This window comes from Sinohyriopsis cumingii, chromosome 10, assembly GCF_028554795.1.
Source record: "Sinohyriopsis cumingii isolate HCF-2022 chromosome 10, ASM2855479v2, whole genome shotgun sequence".
NCBI lineage: Eukaryota > Metazoa > Mollusca > Bivalvia > Unionida > Unionidae > Sinohyriopsis > Sinohyriopsis cumingii.
The window spans coordinates 19,256,668-19,279,152 of NC_142970.1; the positions used below are offsets into that span (position 1 = coordinate 19,256,668).

Consider the following 22,485-nt stretch of genomic DNA (forward strand, 5'->3'; position numbering starts at 1 on the left):
CCTAATAAAGGTGTCAAATTTTGATGTCCTTGAAGGTAGCAAGCACTAACCTAATAAAGGTGTCCAATTTTATGTCCTTGAAGGTAACAAGCACTAACCTAATAAAGGTGTCAAATTGTTATATCCTTGAAGGTAACAAGCACTAACCTAATAAAAGGTGTCAAATTGTTATATCCTTGAAGATAAGAAGTAGGAACCTAATAAAAGGTGTCAAATTGTTATATCCTTGAAGATAAGAAGCACTAACCTAATAAAAGGTGTCAAATTGTTATATCCTTGAAGGTAACAAGCACTAACCTAATAAAGGTGTCAAATTGTTATATCCTTGAAGGTAACAAGCACTAACCTAATAAAGGTGTCAAATTGTTATATCCTTGAAGGTAACAAGCACTAACCTAATAAAAGGTGTCAAATTGTTATATCCTTGAAGATAAGAAGTAGGAACCTAATAAAGGTGTCAGACATTGTTTTATCCTTGCAGGCAGCCCCATGTGATTAAGTATCTCCAGTGAGGACAATCAACCAATCAACAAGATCATTAAACTAAATGGTTTCTTTACTTTTAGTTCCGCTGGCTGATTTGGCACCACAGATCTAATTGAATGAAATACAGCTACTCCTCATCTTCAAACGGTTCTTGTTTATTTTGTGGCAATGTTTTACTTTTCTCAAATTTCCCAGACTTTCCAGTGAAACATTCAAGTAAGAAATCCTCCATCGTTTCATAAAGATGTTTCTGGGTATTTCCACCATTCAAGGAATGTTGCTGATCTGTATAAATCTGCAGAAAGAGAGGACAGATAATTACTTTATTTCATTGCATGAGTCTATGCTTTTAGACTGTAGTTAATTTAATGTCCTAGTTCTTCCGTTTTCTTGCCACTGCTAACTACTAATTCAGTATCCTAATTATTCTGTTTCCTTCCCAGTGGTAATCTATTTAGTGAACACAAGTCTTAAATTTTAGTATTTAATGTCCTAAATATTCCAATAATCCATTGCTGATCCACTTAGAGCTATTAGTGATAACAAGACTTCACTTAGAGCTATTAGTGATAACAAGATTTCACTTGGAGCTATTAGTGATAACAAGATTTCACTTACAGCTATTAGTGACAACAAAACTTCACTTAGAGCTATTAGTGATAACAAGACTTCACTTACAGCTATTAGTGATAACAAGATTTCACTTAGAGCTATTAGTGATAGCAAGACTTCACTTAGAGCTATTAGTGATAACAAAACTTCACTTAGAGCTAATATTGATAACAAGACTTCACTTAGGGCTATTAGTGATAAGACTTCACCTAGGGCTATTAGTGATAAGACTTCACCTAGGGCTATTAGTGATAAGACTTCACTTAGAGCTATTAGTGATAACAAAACTTCACTTAGAGCTAATATTGATAACAAGAATTCACTTAGAGCTATTAGTGATAACAAGACTTCACTTAGGGCTATTAGTGATAAGACTTCACCTAGGGCTATTAGTGATAACAAGACTTAACTTAGGGCTATTAGTGCTAACAAGATTTCACTTAGAGCTATTAGTGATAACAAGACTTCACTTAGAGCTATTAGTGATAACAATACTTCACTAAGAGCTATTAGTGATAACAAGATTTCACTTAGAGCTATTAGTGATAACAAGACTTCACTTAGAGCTATTAGTGATAACAATACTTCACTTAGAGCTATTAGTGATAACAATACTTCACTTAGAGCTATTAGTGATAACAAGATTTCACTTAGAGCTATTAGTGATAACAAGACTTAACTTAGGGCTATTAGTGCTAACAAGATTTCACTTAGAGCTATTAGTGATAACAAGATTTCACTTAGAGCTATTAGTGATAACAAGACTTCACTTACAGCTATTAGTGATAACAATACTTCACTTAGAGCTATTAGTGACAACAAGACTTCACATCAGTAGCAAGTGCAGACCTGCTAGTACACTCCGTATTCTGTCCAAGATTCAAGAACGAGTAGTTTATATTTAACATGAATTTTTTTTATCGAAGAATACTTTGCCATCGTCTAGTTTTAGGGGAATCATCAATGCTGGTATAGCAATACTCCTATATGAACAATGTTTTAATACTATGCTGTTGATTCAGTGGATCATGGATGAAGTTCTAATGATTAACCATTTGCAATGATAGAAAATGAGAAAAATATTTGCAATCACTGGTTTCTAAATTAATTAAATAAGGCAAATAATTCAACAGAAATTATTTCTGCTTTGCGTGCTTTTTCGTCTCTTTCGATGGACACATTTTTGAGTAAATCTGTGGAGTGAGAGTAAAAAAGAATTTCATTTTGATGAAGCCCTTGAAACTGAACTTTACATCAGGTAACTTACAAGGACCTGGGTCATCGTAACCATATGTGTACACTTTACATCAGGTAACTTACAAAGACCTGGGTCATCGTAACCATATGTGTACACTTTACATCAGGTAACTTACAAAGACCTGGGTCATTGTAACCATATGTGTACACTTTACATGGGATTTATCTATAGTGTTCACAACACCAATGATACCAAGCTGTAATAGTAAATTATTAGCCTATCCAACTGTATCATACATTTCTTGGCTTGGAGGCTCACATACTGTAATCTATTTAATGATTTTTTTCCCTTAAACCTATAATAAGGTTCTAAAAATTAAAATGTCCAAATGCTGCCCCCCACCCCTTCTCTTTATCTGTGTTGGTTGGTCAGGCAGTAAACTAATTGAGCAACAGAGAAACATAGGGATCAGCAACAAATGAGCCCCTATTTTAATTCTTCCATTCTCCTCCAACCACAACACACACACACACACACACACACACACACACAAACACACAAAAACACCACATCGTGAAAAGACTGAAATCTGAAATACAGCAATTTACTATAAAAGGATTGATATAAGGACAGTATGAAAGGACACATAACTGTGAAAGGACTGATACAAGGACAGTATGAAAGGCAGCAATTTATTGTGAAAGCACTGATATAAGGACAGCATGAAAGGACACATAACTGTGAATGGACTGCTATAAAGACAGTATGTAAATCAGCAAGTTACTGTGAAACAACTGATGCAAGGACAGTATGAAAGAACACAATTTACTTTGAAAGGACTGATATAAGGACAGTATGAAAGAACACAATTTACTTCGAAAGGACTGATATAAGGACAGATTGAAAGGACACATAACTGTGAATGGACTGCTATAAAGACAGTATGTAAATCAGCAAGTTACTGTGAAAGGACTGATACAAGGACAGTATGAAAGGACATATAACATTGAAAGGACTGATATAAGGACAGTATGAAAGAACACAATTTACTTTGAAAGGACTGATATCAGGACAGTATGAAAGAACACAATTTACTGTGAAAGGACTGATATAAGGACAGTATGAAAGAACACAATTTACATTGAAAGGACTGATATAAGGACCGATTGAAAGGACACAATTTACTTTGAAAGGACTGATATAAGGACAGTATGAAAGAACACAATTTACTTTGAAAGGACTGATATAAGGACCGATTGAAAGGACACAATTTACCTTGAAAGGACTGATATAAGGACAGTATGAAAGAACACAATTTACATTGAAAGGACTGATATAAGGACAGTATGAAAGAACACAATTTACATTGAAAGGACTGATATAAGGACAGATTGAAAGGACACAATTTACTTTGAAAGGACTGATATAAGGACAGTATGAAAGAACACAATTTACATTGAAAGGACTGATATAAGGACAGATTGAAAGGACACAATTTACTTTGAAAGGACTGATATCAGGACAGTATGAAAGAACACAATTTACTGTGAAAGGACTGATACAAGGACAGTATGAAAGGACATATAACTTTGAAAGGACTGATACAAGGACAGTATGAAAGAACACAAGTTACTGTGAAAGGACTGATGTACAGACAGTATGAAATACCACAATTACTGTGAATGGACTACTAAAAAGACACTATGCAAAGCAGCAAGTTACTGTGAAACAACTGATGCAAGGACAGTAAGAAATAACACAATTTACTTCGAAAGGACTGATATAAGGACAGTATGAAAGAACAGAATTTGCTTTGAAAGGAATGATATAAGAACATTATGAAATGACACAATTTACTTTGAAAGGACTGATATAGGACAGTATGAAAGAACACAATTTACTTTGAAAGGACTGACATTAAGACAGTATGAAAGGACACAATTTACTGTGAAAGGACTGATATAAGGACAGTATGAAAGAACAATTTACTTTGAAGGGACTGATATATGGACAGTATGAGAGGAAACATTACTGTGAAAGGACTGATATAAGGACAGTATGAAAGGACACAATTTACTTTGAATGAACTGATATAAGGACAGTGAAAGAACACAATTTACATTGAAAGGACTGATATAAGGACATTATGAAAGGACACAATTTACTTTGAAAGGAGTGATATAAGGACAGTATGAAAGGACACAACTTACTGTGAAAGGACTGATATAAGAACAGTATGAAAGGACACAAGTTACTGTGAAAGGACTGATATAAGGACAGTATGAAAGAACACAATTTACTTTGAAAGGACTGATATAAGGACAGTATGAAAGGACACATAACTGTGAAAGAACTGATACAAGGACATTATGAAAGAATACAATTTACTTTTAAATAATTGATTTATGGACAGTATGAAAGGAAACATTACTGTGAAAGGACTGATATAAGGACAGTATGAAAGGACACACTTTGAAAGGACTACTATAAGGACAGTATGAAAGGACACATTTTACTGTGAAATGACTGATATAAGGAGAGTATGAAAGGACACAATTTACTTTGCAAGGACTGATATAAGGACAGTATGAAATGACACAAGTTACTGTGAAAGGACTGATACAAGAACAGTATGAAAGGACACAATTTACTTTGAAAGGACTGATAAAAGACAGTATGAAAGGACACACATTACTGCGAAAGTACTGATATAAGGACAAACATTAATGTGAAAGGACTGATACGAAAGGAAACAAGTTACTGCATATGTATAAGGACATTAGGAACTGTTACAGCAACAGGTTACAGTGAAAGAATGAATATAGGACAGTATGAAAGGCCACAAGATACTTTGAAAGTACTGATATAAGGACAGTATGAAAGGTAACAAAATTTTATGAAATGATGGTATGAAAGGAACAAGTTACTTTGAAAGAACTGATACAAGGACAGCATGAAAGGCAACAAAATACTATGAAAGGACTGTATGAAAGGCAACAAGTTAATTCTGAAAGGACTGCTATAAGGACAGTATGAAAGGCAACAAGTTACTAAGAAAGGACTGATGTAAGCACAATATTAAAGGTAACAAGTTGCTGTGAAATGACAGATTGAAAGGCAACAAAATACTGTACACATTTAATTACAGTACAAATGGCAACAAGTTACTATATACATATAAAACGAGTATGAAAGGAAACATTACTGTGAAATAACTGATGTCATTATTTCCTTTGGCATGCTAATAACTGGATCAATGAACATGATCTGGAGTCAAAACTCCCGACAAAATTCTGAAAATATTCTATTCTGTCCTAAGGTGACCTCTCTTTGGGGTCATATATATATATATATATATATATATATATATATATATATATATATATATATATACACACACTTAAGGTGAAGGATTTTATTACACAAGTGTTTGATGATATTTTACCATGGATAAAATGAATTTAAAATTATTTTTAAAAATAATAAAATATATGACATTATTCATAAAAATGCTGCTTTCTAAAATGGTACAACGGAAAATGAAGAATATAGTTGTCAAATAGATCTGATAAGTGTTGACAATGCAAGCTTCGAAAAAGTTATAAATAAATGTTTTATTGTTGAATTGTCTGTAAAGATGTAAATCGTTTACCTGGGTTCTGAAAAATATATCTGCCTCTGTCAGTGCTCTAATCAACTGTGCTGAATTCTGGAAATGTACATTGTCTGAAAGGGAAAATAGTAATAACCATAATGTGGTCATAGTAAAGTGTGTGTGTGTGTGTGTGTGTGTGTGTGTGTGTGAGATTTGGATTTTTAACATAGCTTTAACAATGTTTCAGTCATACTGCTATGATGTCTGTAGTGTGGCAGTTTGTAGTGATGTCTAGCACTGGGGCATCATGCTGGAGACATGTAGCATGATGTCCCACCCAGTCACATTATCCTGACACCAGGCTGACCAGTCCTAACACTAACATCTTAATGCTGAGTGTCCAGCGAGACAGCAATCTTAAGAAGCTATAAGCATTTTACATTATTAGACAACACTTACAAACAATTTATTTACAAGATTACAATAACAAACACTATGAAATAAAAACATTAAAAAAACTAATGTTATTTATCTAATACCAGAACACCTCATGGCTTTCACACAACATTCAATTTCAGAAGTACATACACTTATGGAGTAATACAGCATAATAAGGGGAAAATCTATAGCAAGAAGCTTAGAACTCAATCACATACGAAAGGCAAAATAGAACTATGTCAAAATCGTTATCATGCATTTATGTAACTATTAAACCACCTTAACGATTCTTAGACATTATTGGGAATCAATAATAAATATTCACCATAATTTTTTAAATGGATCAAATATTTTGTTTTGACAGACATTATCAAATAAGATTTAGGTTTTTCTTGTCCTCATTTTCTTTCTCGCATACCAAGCCTAATCCATGATGGCATCACTTAAGACTTTTTCATTTCACTGAAAAGTCTGGTGAGATTTGACAAATATTTGACTAAAACATTTGTGAGATTTCACTAAAATTTTGATCATCATATAATATTTTACTGAAGTTTCAGAAGTTTTTCATACATTTCAGAAGGTTTCCAATTAATAATGAATATGAATTAAACAGAACTTTGTTAACCAAGGTGATATTAAGTTTGCATGATTTTTTTTTTACAGATGTTGTAATCATATGACATCCAAGGCAAGAGATATGGGAGTTAATAATAATAATAATAATAATAATAATGACTTTATTTAGAGAAGGTAACTTAATTAATTACAGAGCTAATCTACCTTGAGGCCTTCTATCTGTTATGTACAATATTTACAGTATATACAACATGATGTGAAGAATCTGGCTTGATACTAAATAATTAAGTGATTTTAAAAATCAAAGTATCAAGCCTGGAATATATGCACAGGCATCTGTGAACACATAAACACACACACACACATATATATATATATATATATATATATATATATATATATATATATATATATATATATATATATATATATATATATATGTGTGTGTGAAAATAATGCAAAATTACAGAAAAGCATCCATTTGAGACATGAAAAGAAGGAATGCTAAAAGCCTGCCTTAAGTCACTTGTACTGCAGACTTGATTTTTGATTAATGTACAAACTATGATGCTGTTGTGGTCTCTTGAATTAGTCCTTGTTCCATAAGCAGCTGTGACAAACGTATTTTTATTTTACTCTGAATTCCAACACACCTATAATATTTTGATAATATACACAATAATGCCTCACGATATTGAACGATGATTCTACGTGTGGGCCAAGAAAATTCCGCAAAGATATGATGATCTTTGATAGCCATGGGTCCTCCTTAAATTCATCCTGGAAGTTAATCAGTTTTGAGTTATATAACTTCGAAATCATCCTGGTGCAATTCCTTGCCCTATTTAGCATGTTAGCTGCTACTGTAGAGCTGTTTATGGCACAAAAAGCAAAATGCTAGTCCTGGCGTTCAGTTTTCATACAGACTGACCAATTATGTTCCCATCGACTTTGCATTCAAGCTGTTCTCATTGCCACACATTTTTCAAATGGTTATTTAAACTCATATCCCACTCGAATCGCCATGTTTAGCATTATTCCCATCAGTTTCTGTTACGCAACGATTTATTGGGCAAGTACAAAATTTTGCCCAATCAGAAAGCTCTTTTCAATGATCATCCTTTAAATAATAAATGGAACAAATGCTTATTAGAACGCTCATTGCGGAATAGGACTGGCTAGAGCATTATTTAAAAAAAAATTCGGAGATGATATTAAAAAAGGGTCCATATTGAGGAAAATCAGATACAGGTCAGGAGAAAAGCGAAATTCTCATTTAAAACAGAAAACAAGAAAAACTTGTATGAGGGCAGTTAAATCCAGTTTAAGTTATAAAAAAATACAACAACAACAATAACAAAATTTGATGAAAAAAATACAATACAGAAAGATATGGAAAGAAGTTACTGTGCCCAAAATAAACAATACATTTACAGCTATCAGAAACAGGGAATATAAATGCTGCTGAATATCATTCAAATTGTACAAGAAACAAAAATTAATTTTATTATATCTTATTGATATTTTTTAATGAAATGTCAGTGATATTACAATCACAAAATATCAGTATGTTTTTAGAATTTTTGACAAACTCTCAGTAAAATTTCAATCACAAATTCCCACTGATATTTTCAGAAATGTTGGCAGAGTCAGTGAAATTTCAATCACAAAATTTCACTGATATTTTCAGAAATTTTGGTAAAATCTAAAATACCATAATTTTTGTGAAAAAGGACATTTGAGTGAATGTCAAGAAATGTTCATTGATTTTGCTGAAATTTAAGTCACATTTTCACTAGGGTATGATTTTTGTAGAGCATATTTTAATAGGAAGCCAACAAAATTACTTTTCAGAATAAACATCAGATCAAGCCCAAAATCCACCTTGTACTAGATTTCAAAGTCCAAAGATTCATCTATGCTTGTACTACCAGATATTAATTTTCTGATCATGTTTACATTTTCTCTACTTTTTTGGTCATGTCTTTGTTTTTAAACATCTGTGGAAATAAATGAAAGAAAACTGACATACATGTGTTTCTTCAAATTTATATGAGTATTATATTCATCCTTCCACATCAGCTACACTGACATATACAAGTACTATAACTCCCACCAATATTTATATTTTAATCAGATAGTTTAGGTTATTAATTCTTCAGAGAGTATTTTCCATGATGCTATAATACATGAGCCTGCTTTCCATATGGAAAAAAGTGCTTATGGATTAAAGTTGCAACTTTATTCCATATGGAATTTTCACTTGCTGTGAAGTACTTATGGAATTGATATGGAATAAATTGTCTGATTCCATAAGTTTTTCAGTCCAAATCTCTTCCAAAATGGATTCCATAAGTATTCCATACGGATTCCATAAGTATTCCATACGGATTCCATAAGTATTCCATATGGATTCCATAAGTATTCCATACGGATTCCGTAAGTATTCCAGTTCTGTACAGGCCATCTCAATCTAGTTGAATCCCATAATGAATACTGTCATGGAAACAAGACAACATTCAGTTAGCACATGTAAATGCAATAGTATAAACCACATTTTCCAGGTGTTTTTCCAAACAAAGACAGAAAGGTCCCATATTTCCAAATGCTGTTGTCAATGTTGGCTTATGTATTTATATTGATCAGTTGTTGTTCTTATGGGTTTAATGCCTTTTTTCATAACAGCTGGTGGAAGAAGAGCCAGGACAGCCCTGGTAACTACTGCCAGCTCACAAAGCTATTGGCAAGCTTTCTCACATATCAATCTGAACGACCTTGACCCACACAGACTGAGAAGGTATGGCAGTGATAGGTAAAGGTGAGTGCTTTAGACCACTAAGCTGCCCAGACCCACCATATATCGATCAAACCTCGTGTGTGTGTGTGGGGGGGATGGAAGTAATGATAGATGCATGCATGCATACATATATGTCTTTCATTCTTAATTATACAATTATTTTTGTCATCATAGTTGATAGATTTTGAGGGAAAAACATCAAGTAATTTGATCAGATTGGTTAAGTGCTTAAAAGACTCATCTGTTTTAAAATAAACATTTGAAGTGGTATTATACATAGACTTTGTTGTTTCTGAAACCCTAGATTTCTGAGCCACACATTAAAATAGAGATAATTGTACTATTAACTTGATAATCAATATGAATAACTATACTATTGCCTTGGTAATCAAAAGTAATACAGTGAAACCTGTCTTGAGAGACCACTGCTATGAGAAACCACCTGTTTTGAGAGACCAGATTTTCCATGCACAGCTTCATTAATTATTTAGTGTTATGACCTGTTATGAGAGACCACCTGTCTTGAGAGACCAGTATTTGTTGGCAGAAGGGGTGGTCTTTCAAGACAGGTTCTACTGTAACTGTACTATTAACTTGGTAATCAATAGGAATAAATGCACTATTGACATGGTAATCAACAGGAATAACTTTAGTATTCAGTTCTAGAAATTCATGAAATTAAAAATGATTTGAATTTGATCAATATAGTTTTTTTTGCATATCTGACACCTATATTTATTTTGGTGTTTCAACCAACATCATATTTTGCTGAGACACAGAAGCTCTCAGCCTTGAAAAACAATATTTTCATACTATGTGATGAATATGTGGGACACATTGGAACTCTGACAGTAGCTTGGTGCTTGGTTCAAGTGTTTGAAGAAATCAGAATGAGAAAGTGAGCCAAACTAATTAGATACTTTTTCATTGCATTTGGGACCTCATGAAGTGGCAAAGGATTGTTTTTATTCCGATTTTGCCATCTCTTTTGTGGCAAGCTGTTTTGTATGCAAAACATAATGATGCTCATCAAGCATTAAAGCATTATCTATTTATCGATTTTCATTTCCGAGTGAATCAGATCAATTCAATCACTTTTACAAATGTTATGATCTGCTGACATTAAAAAGTTAAGGCAAAAAACATGAATGATCCAAATGCTCATGAATTTCAATTTAGGGATTGCAGAGTGTGAAAACAAAAACAGCAAAAGCTTGAACTACTTCAGTGTACGTGATATAACATCCTGATAAACTTATGGACAAACACAAGTTTGAACATACATTTAATAAATAACATACCATCGCCTGTGCCATGAATTAAAAGGAATCTCGAGTTTTTGAAATTAGTCGCCTTTCTTGAAATGTTTGATGCCTGGAAAGATAAAAATGAAAATGACACAATGAATATGTAAAAAAATCCAACTTAAGCAGAATTAAACTGAACTATATCAAATTAAATTGAACTGCATCAAATTAAATTGAATTGTATCAAATTAAATTGAATTGTATCAAATTAAATAGAATTGTATCAAATTAAATTGAACTGTATCAAATTAAATTGAAATGTATCAAATTAAATTGAACTGTATCAAATTATAGAATTGTATCAAATTAAATTGAACTGTATCAAATTAAAGTGAACTGTATCAAATTAAATTGAACTGTATCAAATTAAAGTGAACTGTATAAAATTAAATAAAATTGTATCAAATTAAATTGAACTGTATCAAATTAAATTGAATTCTATCAAATTAAATTGAACTGTATCAAATTAAACTGAACTGTATTAAATTAAATTGCATTAAATTAAATTACATTAAATATTGAATTGGAATCAAGTTATTGAACCAAATCTTTTCAATATATTCAAATAAGCTTTTAGACTGATGCAATTATGTTCCATTGGATGGATGAATTTTGTGTATGTAAAAAGTGACATAAAGATTTACTTATGAGCATCTCTGTACAATTTTTGACTGCTTTTAACGTAATCTTGGTGGCTCATGTGGAGATGTGTGTTTTTTAAAATTGAGACAGAAGATGATCTCAAAAAAGTTAACCACAGTCATGGATCATAATTTGTGTCATCATTGGTATATGTGATCACAAAGATTAAATGATCTATGTAATCTTCTTAACAGAATTCTGCTAAAGAACTTGTCATTAAGGTTTTATTTTTTAAAAAGTCAGCAAAATTTCTAATGAATACACACACAGCTAAAAGTATGCATTTGGAAATGGCTACTCATCAACATTTTTAACAATTACATAGCAAAAAGTATGCATTTTGAAATGGATACTTGGCAACATTTCCAACAATTACATAGCTAAAAGTATGCATTTAAAATGGATGCTTGGCAACATTTCCAACAGTTACATAGCTAAAGGTATGCATTTTGAAATGGATACTTGGCAACATTTCTAACAATTACATAGCTAAAATTATGCATTTGAAATGGATACTTGGCAACACTTCTAACAATTACATAGCTAAAAAATGTGTTTTGAAATGGATAAATTATTATAAGACTAAAACTTTCTGATATAAATAAATATACATTATTTAATACATTATTTGTTGTAATGGAGATTTTCATACTTGTTGATGACCTCACTAAACTGCGTTTGAGTACTTATTTATTCACTGCAAAGTACTGAGACTTGTACACTGACTGCAAAGTATTTCATAGCTTACTTATGGATTAATAACACAGTATGTGAGTACTTATTTATTCACTGCAAAGTACTGAGACTTGTACATCGACTGCAAAGTATTTCAAAGCTTATTTATGGATTAATAACACAGTATGTGAGTACTTATTTATTCACTGCAAAGTACTGAGACTTGTACATCGACTGCAAAGTATTTCAAAGCTTATTTATGGATTAATAACACAGTATGTGAGTACTTATTTATTCACTGCAAAGTATTGAGACTTCTACACTGACTGTAAAGTATTTCATAGCTTACTTATGGATTAACAACACAGTATGTGAGTACTTATTTATTCACTGCAAAGTATTGAGACTTGTACACTGACTGTAAAGTATTTCAAAGCTTATTTATGGATTAATAACACAGTATGTGAGTACTTATATATGGATTAATAATGCTGTATATGAGTACTTATTTATTCACTGCAAAGTATTGAGACTTGTACACTGACTGCAAAGTACTGAGACTTGTACACTGACTGTAAAGTATTGAGATTGGTACGCTGACTGCAAAGTACTGAGACTTATACACTGACTGCAAAGTATTTCAAAGCTTATCTATGGATTAATAACATGGTATGTGAGTACTTATTTATTCACTGCAAAGTACTGAGACTTGTACATCGACTGCAAAGTATTTCAAAGCTTATTTATGGATTAATAACACAGTATGTGAGTACTTATTTATTCACTGCAAAGTATTGAGACTTGTACACTGACTGTAAAGTATTTCATAGCTTACTTATGGATTAACAACACAGTATGTGAGTACTTATTTATTCACTGCAAAGTATTGAGACTTGTACACTGACTGTAAAGTATTTCAATGCTTATTTATGGATTAATAACACAGTATGTGAGTACTTATTTATGGATTAATAATGCTGTATATGAGTACTTATTTATTCACTGCAAAGTATTGAGACTTGTACACTGACTGCAAAGTACTGAGACTTGTACACTGACTGTAAAGTATTGAGATTGGTACACTGACTGCAAAGTACTGAGACTTATACACTGACTGCAAAGTATTTCAAAGCTTATCTATGGATTAATAACACGGTATATGAGTACTTATTTATTTGCTGCAAAGTACTGAGACTTGTACACTGACTGTAAAGTATTTCATAGCTTATTTATGGACTAATAATGCAGTATGTGAGTACCTAGTTATTCACTGCAAAGTATTGAGACTTGTACACTGACTGAATAAGTATTTCAAAGTTTATTTATGCATTAATAATGCAGTATGTGAGTACTTGTTTAATCACTGCAAAGTATTTACACTGGGACACTGACTGTAAAGTATTTCAAAGGTTATTTATGGACTAATAACACAGTATTTGAGTACTTATTTATATATGCTCCCTGCAAAGTATTTGAGACATGCATTCGCTACACAGTTGTTCAGTATTTATTTAATATGCATTTAAAATATAGTATTTTAGTAACTGTTTATTACTCACTGCATTATGTGCTTGTCTATGTACTCACTGCCCTGTATTTGAGCACTTGTTTTATAAGCAAGTGAACAATATTTGAGTGCTTGTCGATACACTGTATTTGAGTATTTTTGTACTAACTGTCCTGTATTTGAGTACCAGTACTTGTTTGTACATTCATTGCATGACATTTCAGCACTCACTGTACAGTATCTGAGCATTTAATTTTATGCTCACTGCATGTTATTTGAGCATCTGTTTATGCTTTCAATGCACAGTATTTGGGTACATAGAAAATAGTATTTGGGTTCATAGAAAATAGTATTTGAGTACATAGAATTTATTTGACATAAGCTGTACACATTACAGAAAACTTTTAAAATCTCAAAAGAATTGATCACACTAAGGAGGCAATAACTAAATTAAAGAAATTGTAAAATTAATTTAAATTGTAGGCAATCTGCATTTGCATTTTATTTTGCATAAGAGTACATTTATAAAAAATGGAAATGAACTAGCAACTGAGAAAGAAGATATAAAAAGAGGAAACTTCTTTTTTCATTCCAAGGTAGGTCGATTTTGAAATTCTTAACTGAATACAAATGCATCTATTAATTGTTATCTCTATAATCAATTCTTATTTGAGATATTTTAGTGCATGAAGCAGTAAAAGGAATCTCTTAATATGGGTTCCTTCATTATAAATTTAGGAGAAAACAGAATTGTTTCAGAAATTCTGGAGTTTAATCATGGGTTGAGTGTTAAAAACTGGCTTGAATAGCAATGTTTCAGTAGACATGACAAAACTGATGTATGAAACAAACCGATGAGACAAAATTAATGTTTAAGACAAACCGATTATGAGACAAACCGATGTTTGAGACAATACTGATACAAGTTAAGAATTTCAAAAATTGATCAACCTTGGATTAAAAAAGAGGTTTCCTATTTTTTTTATCTAATTTATACACCAATAATGTCTTCAAATCCTCCAACACAAAATTAATATTGTCATTCTAACACACACTTTTGACAATTTTGTCAAAACAGTATCGTAAAATACCCTTCTTTGGCATTATGTTCCATGGAAATCATGAGGTCATATGATAATATCATTAAAATGGCTGACTATATTTTGTGGAATTTAGTTTTGTTAGAAGATAGCTGGGATTTGGATTTTTAATGCAACTTTAACAATTTTTCAGTCCTATCGTTACAATGCCTGCAATGTGGTAGTTTATAGTGATGTCTAGCACAGGGGCATCATGCTGCAGACATGTAGCATGATGTTCCACCCAGTCACATTATCCTGACACCAGGCCAACCAGTCCTAACACTAACCTCTTAATGCTGAGCGCAAGCGAGGCAGCTGTTAGTACCATTTTTGTAAGTCTTTGGTATGACTCGGCCGGGGATTGAACCCATGACCTCCCACATCCAAGGCGGACTCTTAAATGACTAGGCAACCGGTGTGAAGATACTGTTATGTTAGAAATGTGATTATTTAGTAAGTTTATTGCGTAGTAAACAGAACTGACAAGGTGGCATGACGGTTCCAGTGTACTTCGTTTGTGTGCTAGTACGTTAATATCTAAAAAGTAATTCTTACATTGTAGGCATCTTCATTATCCTCGGGGTGAGGGGTTCCCATGTATCTCTCAGTATAGATGGTGTCTGTAATTAAAATATACATGTAAGGCACACACACATCAATTAAAACATACATGTAAAGCACACACATATTAATTAAAATGTACATGTAAGGCACACACATATCAATTAAAATGTACATGTAAGGCACACACACATTAATTAAAACATATATGTAAGGCACACACATATAAATTAAAACATACATGTAAGGAACACACATATCAATTAAAACATACATGTAAGGAACACACACATATAAATTAAAATATACATGTAAGGAACACACAAATCAATTAAAACATACATGTAAGGCACACACACACATATCAATTAAAACACATGTAAGGAACACACATATCAATTAAAACATACATGTAAGGCACACACACATATAAATTAAAATATACATGTAAGGAACACACAAATCAATTAAAACATACATGTAAGGCACACACACACATATCAATTAAAATATACATGTAAGAAACACACATATCAATTAAAACATACCTGTAAGGCACACACACATATAAATTAAAATATACATGTAAGGAACACACAAATCAATTAACACATACATGTAAGGCACACACACACAAAAATATCAGTTAAAACATACATGTAAGGAACACACACAAATCAATTAAAACATACATGTAAGGCACACACATATCAATTAAAACATACATGTAAGGAACACACACATATCAATTAAAACATACATGTAAGGAACACACATATCAATTAAAACATATATGTAAGGTCAATTATATTTTCTACACAGTCCAAGATTTAGGATATGTTTTATCTCTTAAAATGTTCATAATTAAAACATATTCACTCTGCATTTTAAAACTTTTAGTTGTTAAAACTGTTTTTATCTTAGTTTCTAACACTTACAATAAATAAATAAACACAATTGCTTACATCAGTGTATGCATCATGGGATTTAGCACACATCTTGATGTAGAATGATTTGGCATGGATCAGAGTTCTGTGTGATTTGGCTATGTAGTTTGAGATTTGGTGTGTGTCATTGGTATGAGAGTGGGGGGGATTCGGCATGAGTTAGCAGTGTAGGATTTGGTGTGCATCAGAGTACTATGGGATCTGGTGTTCATCAGAGTAATGTGGGATCTGACATGCATTAGATTAGTGTGGGAATTGGCATGTGTAGTATGGCATATGGTATGAGAGTAGTGTGGGATTTGGTGTGCATCAGAGTACTGTGAAAGTTGGTGTGCTTCGAAGCAGCATGGAATTTGGTGTGCATCAGAGTAGTGTGTGATCTGGCATGAGAGCAGTGTGGGATTTAGCATGCATCAGAGCAGTATTGGATTTGGCATGAGAGCAGTGTGGGATTTGGCATGCATCAGAATAGTATGGCATTTGGCATCAGATCAGTGTGGGATATGGTGTGTGTCATAGTATGGCATTTGGCATGAGAGTAGTGTGGGATTTGGGATGTATCAGAATAGTACGGCATTTGGCATGAGAGCAGTGTGGGATTTGGCATGTGTTAGAGTAGCATGGCATTTGGCATGAGAGCAGTGTGGGATTGGGCATGTGTCAGAGTAGTATGGGATTTGGCATGAGAGTAGTGTGGGATTTGGCATGTATCAGAATAGTATGGCATTTGGCATGAGAGCAGTGTGGGATTTGGCATGTGTTAGAGTAGCATGGCATTTGGCATGAGAGCAGTGTGGGATCTGGCATGTGTCAGAGTAGTATGGGATTTGGCATGAGAGCAGTGTGGGATTGGGCATGCATTAGAATAGTATGGTATTTGGCATGCAAGTAGTGTGGGATCTGGCATGCATGAGAGTAGTGTGGGATTTGGCATGAGAGTAGTGTGGGATTTAGTGTGTGTCAGATTAGTATGACATTTGGCATGACATTAGTGTGGGATCTGGCATACATCCGAGTAGTGTGGGATTTGGCGCATATCAGTATGCATATAATTAAACTTAGAAAATATAATCTACAATCAACTATTTGTGAATATTTTGGTAAGAATAACTAAAAGCCATCTGTCTCAGGTCTGCATGGTGCAAATACAATATTGCAAGATTTGAATGCAATCTACATGAAGACTGATAATGCTACAGTATGTTTCAAAATCCATTTACACGTCTAGGTTATAGGAAAGAATACATTTAGCTCACAATCTTGCACATTTAAAGTAGTGGAAATTGTAATAATCAAACAAATTCCTTTCCTTTTCACCTTAACTGTTTCGGTGTGTCCCTGGGAAAGGCAATTATCTCCCTTTCTTCAGCATTAAAGTGCCATAAAAGTCAATAAAAACAAAACCAATAAGCCCACCCCCACCTCTGTGAAAAATGCTGGACAAGTATGCCTTCTTACAGACATGTTATCAGTTAGGATTTCTCTTTGCAACTGATGATACTAGCTAAACATTAGTCAAGATGATCTCGTAATGCAACCTGTAAATCTATATAAACATTAAATGTATATAATATTTTTTTTATGAAATGTGACTTTTGATTTTGGGTCTCAAAGCTACAAACTAAAGCATCAAACTAAAACAGTTGACCTTTCACAGAAATAACCAAGCTGTATAATAGGAAAAGCCAAGCCTCATTTCTAAGGGTACATACTGAGTAGATTGATATTTATCTACAAATGAAATATTATTTAAAAACTTTACACAAGTCACAACCATAAGACAACAGGTCTGACCTAGTATGTAACTGTATAACCGTTACTCTGACTAGACGCATACAAATCTGGGTACATTGATATTTATATACACATGAAATATAATTTAAAAATTTGTACACAAGTCACAACCATAAGAAAATTCACTATGTATCAGTGTAAACAGTTGCTCTAATTAGATGCATGCAAAAACAGTTAATTGTTTGATGTCATAATGATTACCCAAAAAGCCATATACTGTGCTTTAAATAGACCAAGTAACAAGCCTAGTAACATACAATAACAGAACAATGGTGGTTGGCATTTGATTAACTTTTAATTTAAATGAAATAAATTACTATGCGTTACCATTTTCATCTGCAACCATGTAGGTATCTTAACACTTCTGGTAAGAAAAACTGTGTTGATCTGTCCTTCCATTATGGAGAAGCAACAAGATGGTTTGTTTTACAATGGATGCCATCGAGGATAATATGCAATATCAGATTGGCACCATTTGTATTTAGTACCAGCTAAACATGACCAGAAAGCGCTTGAAGAAAGCAGAGGGCTGATATGATGTTGTTGTTGTAGGGTTTAATGCCATTTTTCAGCACACGATAGGCTATACATGGCGGCCAGTATTAATGGTGGAGGAAGAACCTGGAAAACCCTGGAAAGAACCACCAATCCACGAGAAGCTACTGGCAAGCTTTCTCACATACCCACATTAGCAGAATCTGAGACTCGAACCCATGCAGACAGAGGTGAGATGGCAGTGATCTGTAACGGAGAGCGCTTTAGACCACTTGGCCAATTGGGGCCCCAAGGGTTGATATGACAATTTATCTAGAAGTAGTGATAACAAGAATTCTAAGATGGCCATTTTGTCAGCCATATTAGGTCAGGTTGGCACCATTTTCATGTATGACCATTTACACATCATAAAACATCTTTCAGTGACAAAACCATTGTTGTTGTGGGTTTAACACCGTTTTTCAGCACATGATAGACAATACACAGCAGCCAACAGAACTAGTGGAGGAAGAATCCAGGAAAAACCAAGTAAAAATCAACAACAAAATTTGTTATAAAAATGTTTCAAAATGCCTATTGTTGCAGACAGATTGAATGTCTGAATCATGCTATTAGAAGAAAGATTGAATGTCTGAATCATGCTACTAGGAGACAGACTGAATGTCCGAATCAGGCTATTAGGAGACAGACTGAATGTCTGAATCATGCTATTAGGAGACAGACTGAATGTCCGAATCAGGCTATTAGGAGACAGATGGAATGTCTGAATCATGATATTAGGAGACAGATGGAATGTCTGAATTGTGCTTTTATGAGACAGACTGAATATCCAAATCATGCTATTAGGAAAGAGATGGAATGTCTGAATCATGCTATTAGGAGACAGACTGAATGTCTGAATGTCTGAATCATGATATTAGGAGACAGTTGGAATGTCTGAATTGTGCTTTTATGAGACAGACTGAATGTCCAAATCATGCTATTAGGAGAGAGATGGAATGTCTGAATCATGCTATAAGGAGACAGACTGAATGTCTGAATCATGCTATTAGGAGACATGGAATGTCTGAATCATGCTACTAGGAGACAGCTTGACTGTCTGAATCATGCTATTAGGAGACAGCTTAGGAGACAGATGGAATGTCTGAATCATGCTATTAGGAGACAGATATAATGTCTGAATAATGCTATTAGGAGACAGATGGAATGTCTGAATTGTGCTTTTAGGAGACAGATATAATGTCTGGATTGTGCTTTTAGGACACAGAGGGAATGTCTGAATCATGCTATTAGGAGACCAAATGAATGTCTGAATTGTACTATTAGGAGACAGATTCAATGTCTGAATTGTGATATTAGGAGACATATAATGACTGAATTATGCTATTAGGAGACAGATGGAATGTCTGAATCATGCTATTAGAAGACAGATGGAATGTCTGAATCATGCTATTAGGAGACAGACATAATGACTGAATTGTACTTTTAGGAGACCAATTGAATGTCTGAATTGTACTATTAGGAGACAGATTCAATGTCTGAATTGTGATATTAGGAGGCAGACTGAATGTCTGAATCATGCTATTAGAAGACAGATGGAATGTCTGAATCATGCTATTAGGAGACAGATGGAATGTCTGAATCATGCTATTAGGAGTCAGATGGAATGTCTGAATCATGCTATTAGAAGACCAATTGAATGTCTGAATCATGCTATTAGGAGACAGATGGAATGTCTGAATTGTGCTATTAGGAGACCAATTGAATGTCTGAATTGTACTATTAGGAGACAGATGGAATGTCTAAATCATGCTATTAGGAGACCAATTGAATGTCTGAATTATGCTATTAGGAGACAGATTCAATGTCTGAAATGTGATATTAGGAGACAGATATAATGACTGAATCATGTTATTAGGATCAGCTAGACATCATACATATTTGTTTAGCAAAAAACTATGTTGATATGACCAATGTTTACAAGACAACCACTATAACAACCTTATCAGACAGTACCATATTTATAGGATCCAGCTGGATATCATAACAAGTCTTATGGTGAAGCTCCATCTCAATATGGCTTTGGCAGCCATATTTGAATGTCAGATTGGTACCATTTTCATTACACATCATAGACTGTCCTTAATTGTTGACATTCCCATGTCAGTATGACTTTCCATGCAGAAATAGTAGCATTCACAATGTTTGTAAGATGGCCTCTGTGGTGGCCATATTCTAAATTCGAGTTATGCGATTTTCATTTAGGGTCAGCTGGTCATAATAAGTGTGTAAAGTTTCACATCAACCCTCTTAGCATCATAGTAAGATGCTGTGATAAAAAAAACAACTCGTCGGATTGATGGATGACAGATGACAGATGAACAACAGACCATCATGTGGTATCTGCTAACTTATGACGAGTGAGTTAATAATGAACGTTTTATCTTCCCCCTGATTTAATCATATTTATCCTGCGTTCTTAAAATGTTTTCTCATACTGAGATTGACTTTGGAGTTACTGCTTACATGATCTTGTTTTGCATGAATAACAAACTTTACTTATACAAGAATAAAATAGTTCAATGCTTTGCATGACTAGATAGCTAAATAAGAAAGTGAATGGTTATGGTGGTAGTCAGCTTGTAACTTTTAGATCCATTAATTATTTCTTTTAATTGAGCAAAATAATAGTCCCATTTCAGCAAACACTTTAAAACTTAAGTTGAGGTTTGTCAAAAGAAAATAATAGCGAGAACAGAAATGTTTTGATGCAAGTATATCAATAATAGTTACAGAGATTTGTTATCTCTAATTTTCAAAATAGATTCTAAGTCTAGCTGTTTGATTTGGTAGTCACATTCTATTAAACTACCTTTCCATTATTTCTCTATGGTACAGTTTGCATGGTCTCTTTCTAACAATATATTATGAACTAAACATTTGTCGAAAAGCTGCAGTTTTCTTCAGTGACTGTAAGAAGCTAGAAGGAAACCTTACCCCACTCCACTCAACACCTTCTGACCTCTGACCTACCATAATATCTCCAGTCTGTCACTGGTGCTACAGCAATCCCACATTCAAACACATCTTTTCCTGAACCAAGAACAGATGCAGTCAAGAAACCACCATGTGACTGTAAGAAGAGCAAAAATAAAAAAATAAATAAATAAACATATAAATAATAATGATGATAATAATAATAATAAGTAGAAGAAGAAAAATAAGAAGGAGGAGGAGAAGACATCAACAACAATGATGATGATGATGATAATGATGATGATGAAAAAGGAGGAGAAATAGGAAGCTGAGGAAAACAACAACTACAACAAATGACACACAAAGACACTCCTGCTCAGTGTGTTTTTGTAGGATATTAAATTAAGAGTACAACAATAATAGCACTGTGTTGAGACTGAGACTTGTATGGGGTACAGACCAAAATGTTCACTACCTAAAAAATGTACATGGGAAAATAATACTCGATGCAAGTATATGCAATTTATAAGATAGAAATATCTTTGAATAAGTATCCTTCACTTTCTGCCCTAAATTAAAAAATTTCATAGGTACCATATATTCTACACAGAAAAGACATGCCATCAGTTTTCATGGGTGTCATCTATTCTACACAGAAAAGACACACCATCAGGTTGCATGGGTGTCATCTATTCTACACAGACAAGACATGCCATCAGTTTTCATGGGTGTCATCTATTCTACACAGAAAAGACACACCATCAGGTTGCATGGGTGTCATCTATTCTACACAG

The 22,485-nt window shown here is 33.3% G+C and overlaps 1 protein-coding gene across 6 annotated transcripts in view; it reads right to left on the reverse strand.

Moving 5' to 3' along the window:
* Positions 1 to 275: 275 nt before the first annotated feature.
* LOC149789678 (dipeptidyl peptidase 4-like) overlaps positions 276 to 22,485 on the reverse strand; it is a 255,050-nt gene continuing 232,840 nt past the window's right edge. For 3 of the 6 annotated variants that reach the window (XM_089971696.1, XM_089971697.1, XM_089971699.1), the window contains 5 exons: positions 21,749 to 21,848; positions 15,474 to 15,538; positions 11,007 to 11,079; positions 5,949 to 6,022; positions 276 to 781 (listed from right to left, as the gene is read on the reverse strand). In XM_089971696.1, the coding sequence (XP_089827822.1) occupies positions 614 to 781; positions 5,949 to 6,022; positions 11,007 to 11,079; positions 15,474 to 15,538; positions 21,749 to 21,848 (480 nt within the window). In that variant the 3' untranslated portion in view covers positions 276 to 613. The remainder of the gene's footprint in view (positions 782 to 5,948; positions 6,023 to 11,006; positions 11,080 to 15,473; positions 15,539 to 21,748; positions 21,849 to 22,485) is intronic. The other 3 variants (XM_089971694.1, XM_089971695.1, XM_089971698.1) reach the window with 1 other exon arrangement.